We start from the raw sequence: 14,163 nt of genomic DNA, 5'->3' as shown, positions 1-14,163 counted from the left end.
TAAAAACTACAACTTAAAATTTCAAAAGATGTTTTATTTATATCTGTAGTAAACTCACTAAAAGCCTCACTGTGCGTACAGATGCTCTCACACCAACCTGCTGCCATTACTGAGCAAGCTCTGCACTGCTGGTGACACGATTCCATAGCTGACTCCTGAGGAGGAGACGGTCCTGGCGCTTGCTGGACACTCTGGGACGTCCTGAAGACTTCTTCATTGCAGTCGAACCTCTCTCCTTGAAGGTCTTGATGATCAGGTAAATGGTTAGCAATTTCCTTGCATGTGAGGCCATTTTGATGAAAAGCAATGATGGCTGCACGTGTTTCTTTGGAGGTAACCATTGCTAACAAGAACACAATGATTGGAAGCGCTTCTTCCCTCCTTTTATAACAATCAGTCTACTCTTACAATCTAATTAGTATGATAGTGATTTAGCCTGACTAGTACTCATTTACACTTTCACATGTGCTGCTGATATGATTAGTCAATTAATGTTAGCTGGTCATTTTGTGTCAAGATCACAAAACAGTGAAATTCGTTTTTTTGTGAAAAGTTCATTTTTTGGCCATTGAAGCTTTTAGCAATGATTTAAAATGCATCTTATCACTCTACACAATAATCTAGAAACAATGTGAATGCAAAAAACTAAATTTATGTCACTGCCAACACTTTTGGCCATGACTGTAGAGTAACAATAGGTTACTGTCGTAACCCCGGTTCTCTGAAACATCGAGTGGAGAGATCCACCTATGGGAAGGGCATCCGTACCTGACCTCTGCAGAAGCATCCAGACAGAAGAAGCGCGCAGCCAATGCCAGGTAAGGCCCCACCCCCTTACCTGAGAGCATATAAGGCCTGCACGCGACGCTATTCTCCAGTAAGTATATTCGCTTCTCATGCGGCAAGCGGGGCAAAGCTGGTGGATCTCTCCACTCGATGTTTCAGAGAACCGGGGTTACGACAGTAACCTATTGTTCTCTTTCATCATCTCGTGTTCGAGATCCACCTATGGGAGAGACATGGACAGCTCCCCGATTGCCCAATACACTCACAGTGAGGTTCTGTAAGCTAGAGAAGGACGGTCACCCCAAGGGGGCGGTGCCTGACACATTCCATAATCATGCACCTGACAATCCTGACACACACACACATGACTGCTGTGCACAGGCAGGACATGAAACATGTATGAGGCCCACACATGTAAATAAATCCAGCAACACATATGAAACATCCAGGCAGGAAAATAAATGCATGCTTGGTGACATGAATGTGCGTGGCCCGACGGCCCACTCACCCTTCGTTCCTTTACTACAATGTGTAAATGGGAAGGAAGAGAGGAAGGTAACAAGGAGCTATGAAGACCCCACCCCTAAAACAGAATGTGCTACCGAAGTTTTGGTGACATCCAGTCGGTAGTAACGCACAAACGTATGGGGAGAGGCCCAGCTGGCAGCAGAGCAGATGTCCTGCAGTGACACTCCCCTGAACAAGGCCCAAGAGGCGGCTAAGCCCCTCGTGGAATGAGCTCTGATGTTCCCTGGGGGCTGCACACCCATCGATTCATATGCCAAAGCAATAGCTTCCACAAGCCAATGTGAAAGGCGTTGCTTGGATATGGGACTCCCCCTGTGCGGGGACGCCCATGAAATAAAGAGCTGGGCGCTCTTCCGGAAAGCACTGGTCCTGGTCATATACGTCTGTAATGCACGAACTGGACACAGAGCATTCAGCCTCTGATCCTCAGTGGAAGAAAAAGGTGGAGGGTGAAAAGCGGACAGCTCCAACACTTCTGATGTAAATGCAGGGAAGCACTTAGGCAAAAAAGCCAGGTTCGGCTTAAGTAAAACCTTATCTCCACTAAGAGAGAATTTAGTGCACGAGGAATGAACCGAGAGTGCATGAAGCTCATTGACACGTTTAGCTGAAGCCAAGGCCAAGAGCAAAGCTGCCTTGAAGGACAGCAGCTTCAGGGTCTAGAGTAATTTTTGCAACTGAATTATCCACTAACCTAGTTTATAGTAGTATTTTTGTCATAGATTATATTTATATATTTATTCATTTGGTGTTTTTCTTTACAATGAAGTTGTCTATATGTGGTAGAGTGTGTTTAACACACAAAAGAGTGATGATCAGGTCAACACATTGAGGTATAGAAATTCTACACTGATTTGCATTTACATTTAGTCATTTAGCAGACACTTTTTTCCAAAGTGATTTACAAATGAGGACAGTGGAAGCAATCAAAATCAACAAGAGAGCAATGATATGCAAGTGCTATAACAAGTCTCAGTTAGCTTAACGCAGTACACGTAGCAAGGTTTTTTTTTTTTAGTTATTTGTTTTTAGTTATATAATAAAAGAAAATAGAAAAAGCATTTTTTGCTTTTGTTAATTGTATAATAAATAAAAAGAAAACAAATAGATAGAATACAAAAAGATTAGAGAAGCTAGTGTTTTGTTTTGTTTTTTTAAAGAAAACAAGCAGTTAGTAAATGAATAGAGTGCCAGTCTAAAAGGGGCATGTTTTTTTAAAGAATATAATTAGAATAGAGAGTGCTAGAGTTAGAGGGTCAAATAAAGATGGAAGAGATGTGTTTTTAGTCGATAAATAAAAAAAAAAACTGTGCTGGTATCGGATCTGTATCAGTATCGGCCGATACTCATAATTTCTGGTATCGAATCGGGATCGGATCTGAAAAAGTGGTATCGAGCCAGCCCTATGCAAAACCTTCTCACTCTTTTTTTCCAGACATCAATGAATGTGAAGATGCAGTGTCAGTGTGTGGTCAATACTCAGATTGTATTAACATCATTGGGAGTCACATGTGTTCATGCTGGAGTGGATTTAATACCTCCAATAAAGACAGTCCTGTGAGCCGCAACAACTCATGTCATGGTAAATATAATTATCTCATTTTGTGTTCTGTTTTTATCTCATTAAATTGAGTGTACAGAGCTGCTTTGTCTTTACAATATTTTTTGTTATGTTTCTTTTCTTAATTCCATAGATATAAATGAATGTCAGTTCAGTCCATCTGTATGTGGTCCAAATTCTAACTGCACAAATCAGTTGGGAAGTTATAATTGCTCATGTCTGGATGGATTCACTGCAACAAATTCAAGTCTCCCCATCAGCATCAATAACACATGTAGAGGTAAATCCTGGAATCAAATTTATATATAGCCTGATTTTGGAAAATAACCAAAGATATTGTTTTACGGCATTTACTTTTTTTCTTCTTTTTGCTATAAAATCATTTTAACACATTGTATTATTTAATTAACAATTAAACAACAATTAGTGTTTTCGTCTCCTGCAAAAACAATTTTCTTCATCCTCTATTTTTCATGTTTGGTAACCAAAGCATAAACAAATGAGATTTGAATTGCAATGACTTTCATGTTTGAGTGTTCCTACTAGGAACACTAAGTATGTTTTTTTTTCATATCTTCCTGTAATAAAGATATTACAAACTTTGTTTATCGTATTTGTAGGTAAAAGGCATAGTCATCATTTCTGGATGTTTTTCCCCACTTTATTTCTACAGTGACTCTACCTTTGACTGAATATCTGATTGAAATTCAGATCAATAGCATGGACAGTAGCATCACTGATCAGCTGAGGAACCTTCTGATGTCTTTCAGTTTGCCCTACACAATCAGTGACAGCACTAACATTACAGAAATCAACATAACTACTGGTATGATCTCTGACTCTGCTTCTGTAATGTTGTATAACTAAGATTAAACTTTATACATCATGAATGCTGCCATAAATTATGAATTTTGGATTTTTTGACTCTTCCTCTGTTTTTCAGTGTGTTTTTTGAATGAAACACAGTATCAGTGTAAATGTGAGGGTCTGTTTGTTTGGCCGAATGACACGTGTCACTCATACGAAGCCTGTGATGACATCACTGATGGTTCATGTACATGTATCAATGCCCTTCCAGTCGACAGACAGTTCTGCCAAAGTGAGACACTGACATTATTCTATGACAACATCAATTTTGTGGTATATTATATCTGAGAAAGAAATAATGTCATATTTGAAATGAATGGAAATAGTACATTTTTGTCATTTTAAGAATGTAATCATGCTGATTGTTCTGCTCAAGCTGCTTCTGTTTGTTCTTGCAGTTCTACCTTCTAAGTACGTGATTGACATTGATGTGAGATTCTTTGACTTGTTCCTTGTGGACTACTTACGGAATCTCGTCAGAAATATCAGCCTGCCTTTGACTCTGAGAAACAGAGATATATTTCATCATGATATATTTCATTTATATTGTGTGTAAATTTTACACAAATATGAATTCAATCTCTTTTATGGCTTGGTGCATGTTTCCTTTACTTCTTTTTTCAGCGATGATTAAAGCTGTTTAAATACATGTTAGAGTTTAAAACGAAACAAAACAAAATACAGTTGCATTAAATCCTGTTGGCCAAAAAAATCATTATCTATTATAAACTTTGTTTATCGTATTTGTAGGTAAAAGGCATAGTCCTCATTTCTGGATGTTTTTTTCCCGTCTTTATTTCTACAGTGACTCTACCTTTGACTGAATATCTGATTGAAATTCAGATCAATAGCATGGACAGTAGCATCACTGATCAGCTGAGGAACCTTCTGATGTCTTTCAGTTTGCCCTACACAATCAGTGACAGCACTAACATTACAGAAATCAACATAACTACTGGTATGATCTCTGACTCTGCTTCTGTAATGTTGTATAACTAAGATTAAACTTTATACATCATGAATGCTGCCATAAATGATGCATTTTGGATTTTTTGACTCTTCCTCTGTTTTTCAGTGTGTTTTTTGAATGAAACACAGTATCAGTGTAAATGTGAGGGTCTGTTTGTTTGGCCGAATGACACGTGTCACTCATACGAGGCCTGTGATGACATCACTGATGGTTCATGTACCTGTATCAATGCCCTTCCAGTCGACAGACAGTTCTGCCAAAGTGAGACACTGACATTATACTATGACAACGTCAATTTTTCTCAAATTTTCTCAATTATTTTGTTCTGTTTTCCTGCTTTGATTTTCCTGCATTTTACTGCTAGGTTTGACAGACTGATTATTTGCTTGTTTTTTGGTTGCAAATAACTCTATATAAAATACATGGTCTATTATATGAAGTTTTGTTGAAATGTTAACAGTAAGATACTTTAAACATTAACCTCAGGCTTTGTGGTATATTATATCTGTGAAAAAATTTATTTATTTGAAATTACTGGAAATATTACTTTTTTGTCATTATAAAAATATAATCATGCTAATTGTTCTGCTCAACCTGCTTCTGTTTGTTCTTGCAGTTCTACCTTCTAAGTACGTGATTGACATTGATGTGAGATTCTTTGACTTGTTCCTTGTGGACTACTTACGGAATCTCGTCAGAAATATCAGCCTGCCTTTGACTCTGAGAAACAGCATTAATATCACAGATATTGACATGAATACTGGTGAGATCAGAATGTTTTATCATGTCACATAGCCTAATTAGATGTGTTCAGTATTAGGAAAAATTGACAGTCTGAACACTGACAAATGAATCCCATTCTATTACAGTGTGTGGGTTAAATGGAACAGAATATGAGTGCAAGTGTGAGGAGAATCATGTTTGGCCCAATGACACCTGCAGGGCCTATCAGGTGTGTGATGGTATTGTGGGAGGCACTTGTGGATGTGTTCAAGCTCTCCCTTCAGAGGGTCCGCTTTGCCAGAGAGGTAAGAAATCACATTAGATCACAAATGTACTGATAGTAATTGTAGTAACATGACCAGCGTGAGTTTAGTCAGCGACTCTTGACATGTTTGGTTGTTTGGAAACCTGTAATTTTTTTTTTCCAGACATCAATGAATGTGAAGATGCAGTGTCAGTGTGTGGTCAATACTCAGATTGTATTAACATCCTTGGGAGTCACATGTCTTCATGCTGGAGTGGATTTAATACCTCCAATAAAGACAGTCCTGTGAGCCGCAACAATTCATGTGAAGGTGAGTATTGTCTACAAATTTTGTTTTCTGTTTTTATCTCATTAAATTGACCGTACAGAGCTGCTTTGTATTTATTTGTTTGTTTGAATACTTCTGTGAGTTTTAGTTGTTCCTGCTTGGGGTGTAACATCACTCAGCAAATGATAAATTTTTCGCTTTTCTATCTTCTTGTCTATTCTATAATGTGAATAAATGTCTTTAGATACCAGATGTTTTTCTTGTCAGATCTTTGCCTAATTTATAAACTGTAAAAATTAAATATACTTCAAATTTTTTTCACTTGTTCCTTCCATAGATATAAATGAATGTTTGTTCAGTCCATCTGTATGTGGTCCAGATTCTAACTGCACAAATGGATTGGGAAGTTACAATTGCTCATGTCTGGATGGATTCACTGAAACAGTTTCAAGCCTTACTATCGGCATCAATAACACATGTAGAGGTACATTCTTAAGTCAGATCTTTATGTTCTTTAACCTTTTTCTAACCTCTAATTTTGCGACACTGCCATACATTTTAAAGGATAAATTAGTTGACAAACTCTTCACATTTTGTATTTGTTCAGTTCTAATGTAATTGACTTGTAAAATACTACAATCATGAATTTTCTTTGATTGATTTACCTTACTTGACATTTCTGCCATTTCGAATGGTTTCTTGTAAAGTTTTTTTCAATGCTTTACCTATGATCTTTACCAAAACTGGCTGGTATCGTCTTCAAAGAAACATTATCAAGTCACTTATTCTCTAGAAAAACTATGAAATTTGTTTGTGAAGACACCATGCAGGAAGTTAGTCATTGCCTTTGTAATGTTACACAACATCATAGTTTCAGTTTTTTTTTACCTTTACATATGATCCAAACTCTTTCTTTTTCCTGTAACTTTCTTTTAATATAGATGTGGATGAATGTGCTGAGATATCAGACGTCTGTGGCCCAAACTCAATCTGCAACAACACTGTTGGGAGTCACAATTGCTCGTGCATGAGTGGATATAATTTAACAGACCCAAACCTCCATATTAACAGCAATAACACATGCAAAGGTATGATTGACAGCTAATGCTCATAGTACAAAATCATGACAAAGAGAGGCTTTTTTTGTTAATTTTTTCTGTACCCCTGATTGAGGTCTGTTGTGTAAAGGGGCACAAAGATCTCAGAGTTCCCCACAAATGAATTTTCATCTCAGTGTGTGTGTTGTTAGCATGTAGTGTTTTTTATGTACATCCAATAGAATTATTGTTTAATTCTAGGATATTGTTTTTAAAGCAGTTTTAGACATACATAAAACTCTTTTTAATTTGTATTAATGTGTACAAATAATTCTGATTGTGATGTGTAATTTGGATTTTTAAATTTAGGCCTAAAATACTATTTTTATAGACCTGTTCTATAAACTCACTTATTAGATTTCAGTGTTAACCTCATTCTCAAGAATAACTGAAAGAAATTTGCTGGCGTAGACACCATACAGGAAGTTAGTCATTATCTGGGCAACAGTTTTGCTCAAAGAATGAGATGACCTCCAGATATGTATCCAGATATGAGTCACCCAAAACTGTTTTTCTTTAATACAGATGTGGATGAATGTGTTGAGATATCAGACATCTGTGGTCCAAACTCAATCTGCAACAACACTGTTGGGAGTTACAATTGCTCGTGCATGAGTGGATATAATGTAACAGACCCAAACCTCCCTATAAACAGCAATAACACATGCAAAGGTATGATTGACAGCTGAAGCTCTGAACAGTTTGCTACTGTTTGTACTGCCTGAATCTTTCTTCAACTGTAACCTTTCACTTTACCAATTATTTTATTTCAGATATTTATGATTCACCGTCATTGTGTAGTCCAACCTCTGTTACAATTAACTCTAAGGTGTCTCATGCTCAGTTTGTAACTGTAATTGAATGAAATTAAACTTATTTTTAAATACTTTTTAAATAATATTTTCCCTCATAGATGTAGATGAATGTCTGTTCAGTCCATCTGTATGTGGTCCAGATTCCAACTGCACAAATGAAATTGGAAGTTACAATTGCTCATGTCTGGATGGATTCACTGCAACAAACTCAAGTCTCCCCATCAGCATCAATAACACATGTACAGGTACTAGTGCAATTTGAACTTGTGAATTTAGGCCTGAAATAAATTTTTTCTTTGGGAGAATGGTTTAAAAATGTTGTTTTCCTGGTCTTTTGTGTTTAAAAATGTTGATACTGTACTTTCACAATACTTATTCTCTTTGTAGCGATGTAGATGAATGACATACCATTTGTATTTCATGTTTTTAGGTATTTATATTTGTATGTATAAAAACATTTAAAAAATATTTTTCCCCTCTAGATATAGATGAATGTCTGTTCAGCCCATCTGTATGTGGTTCAGATTCCAACTGCACAAATGAAATTGGAAGTTATAATTGCTCATGTCTGGATGGATTCACTGCAACAAACTCAAGTCTCCCCATCAGCATCAATAACACATGTAGAGGTACATATACATTTTATATTTAGTTTTGTGTTTACTACCTTGAATAATTGACCTAAGTTTATTGATGTGATTTTTATTCCAGGTGTTTTTTTTTTCTATTTTTAAAATGTCAAAAAATTAGTTGACCTTCACATATGTATGAGTGATCCAAACTCTTCTTTTTCCCATTACTTTTAATATAGATGTGGATGAATGTGTTGAGATATCAGATATCTGTGGTCCAAACTCAATCTGCAACAACACTGTTGGGAGTCACAATTGCTCGTGCATGAGTGGATATAATGTAACAGACACAAACCTCCCTATAAACAGCAATAACACATGCAAAGGTATGATTGACAGCTGAAGCTCTGAACAGTAACTGTTTATTCTGACTAAATTTTCTGTCTACTGTAATCTGTCCCTTTATATTTTTTTATTTTTTTTATTTCAGATATTCATGAATGTCTTGACTCAGTATCAGTGTGTGGACTAAACTCTCACTGTTACAATTACAATGGAAGCTTCTCATGTTTTTGTTGGGAGTTTCTTCCTTCATGATTTATATTCTCATTTTTATAGACAGATGACTGCCATGAGATAACAAATGTCTTTCATGTGTTTGTGTTTGTGTTAATGAAAATTGTTTTTAAATGATCACTTTAATATATATTTTTTATATAATGTCTCAGATGAAAATAAAGCTATTAGTAAAGGCAACCCATGCACTGGTCAGTTTTTATTTATAAAATATTCTGCATTACAGCTTTTGGTTATTGCATAATTTAGTCATTAATCATTACTTTGGTGATTTTTAAAGATTCTCATTACAAATATAACATTTCAGGATCCAGATTATTATTATATAAACAATAATAACCCATGCAAAGGTATGAAGCAATGAACAGTTTTTTACTATTTGTTCTGTGTGAATCACCCTTCAACTGTAACCTTTCAATTTATTAAATTACATTTTATTTCAGATATTCATGAATGTCTTGACTCCGAATCAGTGTGTGGCCCGAACTCTCACTGTTACAATTACAACGGAAGCTTCTCATGCTTTTGTTGGGGTGGATATAATGTCTCAGATGGAAATAAAGCTATTAGTAAAGGCAACCCATGCACTGGTCAGTTTTTATTTTATATTTTTTTAGTTATTGCATAATTTAGTCATTAATCATTACTCTTTAATCATTACTTTGGTGATTTTTAAAGAGTCTCATTACAAATATAACATCTCAGGATCCATATTATTATTATTACTATTACTGTAAATGTTGACATTTCAACTTAATTTATATACTCCTTGTATAGATGTATTTCATAACTTTAAGTAATTACTTTTTCAAATTTTTTTTTTCGTAGATATAAATGAATGTCTGTTCAGTCCATCTGTATGTGGTCCAGATGCCAACTGCACAAATGAAATTGGAAGTTACAATTGCTCATGTCTGGATGGATTCACTGCAACAAACTCAAGTCTCACCATCAGCATCAATAACACATGTACAGGTACATTCTGTTTTCAGATCTGTGTATACTCTGTCTTTTTTACATGGGTAGTTCTAGTCTTGGCTTCTTATTGCTCAGTACAGTGTTAAGTAATGCTGAAATCCACTATATAATAATGGCTATAGCGTGATAGTGGTGATAGTGATTTTTGTTGAATTGCAACATTTTGTTGTGTCATGTATATCTTACGGTGGAAGGATGTCATTTAAAGTGTTTGCTTAAAAAGATAATAAAAATGTGTGTCCTTAATTTTTATTATGTAGAAACAATAAGGTACTTGAGGCAATGTTGTAGTTTAAATATAAACATACACTGAAAAAAATGTTTCATTCATCCAGTTAAAAAAATTTAGGGTAATGGTTGCCCTTAGGGCAAGTTATTTATTTTTCATTGGCTTAAGTTAAAAATATAGATGTGAATCATTACCCTAAATTTTTTTAATTGGATAAATGAAACATTTTTTCAGTGTAATATAGACAAAGTATTTTTGGAAATGCAGTTTGGAATTGTAAAGATATACAAAATTGTAAAGCTTCTTTTTTTTTTTTTTATAAACTTGGATTTAAGGCATTAGATTGTAAAGACAAACAATATGTTGACACTGGCTTCTTATTGCTCAGTACAGTGTTCAGTAATGCTGAAATCCACTATATAGTAATAGCTATAGTGTGAAAAACACCTGTTTATCATATTGTTGCTCAGCACTCAGGTGATAGTGATTTTTGTTGAATTGCAACATTTTGTTGTGTCATGTATATCTTACGGTGGAAGGATGTCATTTAAAGTGTTTGCTTAAAAAGATAATAAAAATGTGTGTCCTAAATTTTTATTATGTAGAAACAATAAGGTACTTGAGGCAATGTTGTAGTTTAAATATAAACATAATATAGACAAAGTATTTTTGGAAATGCAGTTTGGAATTGTAAACGTATACAAAATTGTAAAGCTTCTTTTTTTTATTTATAAATAACATACACTGAAAAAAATGTTTCATTCATCCAGTTAAAAAAATTTAGGGTAATGGTTGCCCTTAGGGCAAGTTATTTATTTTTCATTGGCTTAAGTTAAAAATATAGATGTGAATCATTACCCTAAATTTTTTTAATTGGATAAATGAAACATTTTTTCAGTGTAATATAGACAAAGTATTTTTGGAAATGCAGTTTGGAATTGTAAAGATATACAAAATTGTAAAGCTTCTTTTTTTTTTTTTTATAAACTTGGATTTAAGGCATTAGATTGTAAAGACAAACAATATGTTGACACCACTGATCCATAATAGAAAACTGGATTACTCATGACGTCATAAAAGTGAAGGCACTGTACGTCCATGATGGTTTTCCCTAGTATTCCCATATATTCTATTGAATTAATAGGAAATCGTAAGATTTAATGAGAGAAAACTCAACATATATTACAAAGGACAAGGTACTCATTCTGAAATCTGAATTAAGATTTAGGCTTTGTATCCCTTAATTCAACTTGTACAATTATTCACTGTTTATGTAAACGTTACAAATTGTTTTTATTTGTAGAGTAGGCTGCAAATGTTTCAACAAGGATGTCATTATCAAGATGCATTTTGAAGCAGTTAATAATTTAAACGTTGGTTAAATTAAAAATTAATTAAGCATACATACATAACATTTTACTCCTATGGAAACTAGTAATAGAAGCTAGTAAAACGCCATAGAATTTGTGCGATCTTGAAGAGTCTGAAGTACATGTTGCTCAATCAGGACATAAAAAATACACACATCATAACATCATTCAGAGAAATAATGCTGACAACATACGGTACAGACTTTTAAAGACATGAGCTTTATTTCCAAGATGATACCTGATGAGCTTTGAATTTCAATACAGTATAGATCAGTATTAACAGAGGCTTGTATTGTAATATTTATTCAAATCAATTTCTGATGCTAATACCAGATATTAATATTTGCTGCATAATTACTTACATAAAGAAATATATTTTGTGTTGGATCAGTTACCTATGTCGGGAATGTGCATCAGACACACCCACCTAAACCATTTCAATATATCGCTTATCCTGCCTGAAAAGACCATAAACATTGCAGATAACATCTTAAATAACAATTAATTTACATACACATATTGTCACGCCCCTGGACTGTCTTTGTGGTGTTTTCCCTCCCCATGTGCTCCGTGACCCAGTTTCTCCCCTGTCTAATTAGTCATTCTGTTCACCTGTGTTCCTCCCAATTGCCTCGTTAAGTCATGTATATTAAGTTCCAGTCTGTGCGTTCCTCCTTTGTCAGGTCTACCAGTTCTTGATCCCCCTTAGATAGCTGGTGATCAGTTCTTGAATAGCAGCTGGGATATGGTAATGGTCAAGTCCAAGCTGGATGAGGTCATGCGGAATAGATCCATAAGCATTCGCTAGATCCAACCAGACCACTGTTAGATCGCCTTTCTTCTGCTTGGCCTCACGGATCAACTGGCTGAGTATTGATGTGATTCCAGACAGCCTGAAAAGCCTGGGATTCCACCTTTCTGAATGGAAGTATTGATGTAGTTCCCTTTCAGTCGGTCACTCTCGTCGTCACGTCGGCTGACCGACGAATTGGGATCTCGCTTAGAGAGACCAATCTACTTCGAGTGTAAACTAAACGAGCCAATGCACATTATTGTTATGCTATTATTGCATCCAGCTGCCGCTGATCACAGCGTGAGAATAAGTAGGCAGCCGGTGCAGCGCATATTCAGCTTTTTGCTTTGGAGCCGAGCGATCACATCGTTCTGCTCCTGACTACTCTACTGAAAGAAGAAGACTGAACGAGTTCAGCGCGCTGAAGCGCCGTACTGCCAACACAAAGAGCTTTCTTCGTGTTGGCAGTACGGCACTTCAGCGGTGGTGGTTTCCCGTGTCGAGTGGGTTGCACACATCAGGCTGCACTACCCCCTGTTTGTGTTGCAGGCGGCCATCTCCCCTGTGCGCTTCAGCACGCTGAAAGAGCTTTTTCCCTAATAGAGCATTTACGGGTGCGTCTATTTAAAGACGACGTTGCGTGGCAAACTTGACGTTACGTCTTTGTAAAGACGATGTGGCTCTTGCTATAGACAACGTATCACCCAGGCGTTTCTGGATGCGGTCGTTACCTGGCGCTGGGTGATGGTCACGATCGCTGCCTCACGTGCCTGGGCATCTAGCACGCTGAGGTGGCGTTACCAGGGGGGGGCCTGGTGTCGTTGCAGACATCCTGGCATCCAGTTTATTGGGTGAGGGGACTGTGACGATTTGTTAATCTAATGAATAACTGATTTGTTAAATCAAATGAAAAATTGTGTGTTTGATTGGTCCAGACGCTACAACAACGTATCACCCGGGCGTTTCTGGATGCGGTCGTTACCTGGCACTGGGGGATGGTCATGATCGCTGCCTCACGTGCCTGGGCGTTTAGCACGCTGAGGTGGCGTTTGTGGATTAGTTATGTTCTCATTGAGGGAAAATGATCATCTCGGAGTGGCCAAGCTCCATTTCCTCAAAGGGGCAGAGCTCCATTGCCTCTGCCTCGATCTAGTTCTCGTCATGGCGGCAGTCAGGCGGGGGCTACTTCAGGCAGTAGCATGGGCGGTCTGAGGGTAACAGTGATGGCAAGCCCTCCAGGGAACCAACCCTCGGGGGACCATCGCTCCTCTTGCACTCCGCAACCAGTTGAGCTGCCAATGGAACGTGCTGGGCCCTCTACAAGGAGCGTACCAGCAGTATCCTTTGGCACTCCTCCCGACAACCGGATGTCGATCGCTGCATCAGAGTGTGAGCCGGAGCTTTCTGGAGAGGAAGATTCGGCTGTGCTGCTGCCTCCGGGGACTGTAGCAATGCCTGAATTGGATCCGTAAATATCGGCTATGCTTTCCCGGGCCGCCGTGTGGGTAGGGCTCGAGTGGAGACCGATTGGTTTTTCGGGGTGGTGCGCGCTGGTTCTCAGTGCCCCGCCCCGGTGCCATTCTTCCCGGAAGTGCATGAGGAGCTTACCAGGTTGTGGATGGCACCTTTTTCTGCCGGAAACCGACCTGCTTACTCCTCCTCCCTCACCAATCTCGACGGTGGTGCAGATAGGGGGTATACGGGGGTCCCCCCGGTGGAGCGTTCGGTTGCGATGCAGTTGTGTCCTAATACCACCTCCACCCGG

The 14,163-nt window shown here is 37.3% G+C and overlaps 1 protein-coding gene across 1 annotated transcript in view; it reads left to right on the top strand.

Moving 5' to 3' along the window:
- Window positions 1-14,163, top strand: part of LOC107708867 (adhesion G protein-coupled receptor E1-like) — a gene marked incomplete at its 3' end in the record, with an annotated part of 33,063 nt that overhangs the window by 5,245 nt on the left and 13,655 nt on the right. The window contains exons 4-10 of the mRNA XM_016513234.1: window positions 6,306-6,452; window positions 6,910-7,056; window positions 7,591-7,737; window positions 7,979-8,125; window positions 8,363-8,509; window positions 8,692-8,838; window positions 9,857-10,003. Coding sequence (XP_016368720.1) covers window positions 6,306-6,452; window positions 6,910-7,056; window positions 7,591-7,737; window positions 7,979-8,125; window positions 8,363-8,509; window positions 8,692-8,838; window positions 9,857-10,003 — 1,029 coding nt within the window. The remainder of the gene's footprint in view (window positions 1-6,305; window positions 6,453-6,909; window positions 7,057-7,590; window positions 7,738-7,978; window positions 8,126-8,362; window positions 8,510-8,691; window positions 8,839-9,856; window positions 10,004-14,163) is intronic.

This window comes from Sinocyclocheilus rhinocerous, unplaced genomic scaffold (assembly GCF_001515625.1).
Source record: "Sinocyclocheilus rhinocerous isolate Xijiao unplaced genomic scaffold, SAMN03320098_v1.1 scaffold5008, whole genome shotgun sequence".
NCBI classification, from domain to species: Eukaryota; Metazoa; Chordata; class Actinopteri; order Cypriniformes; family Cyprinidae; genus Sinocyclocheilus; species Sinocyclocheilus rhinocerous.
This window is presented reverse-complemented; position numbering and strand designations above follow the sequence as displayed.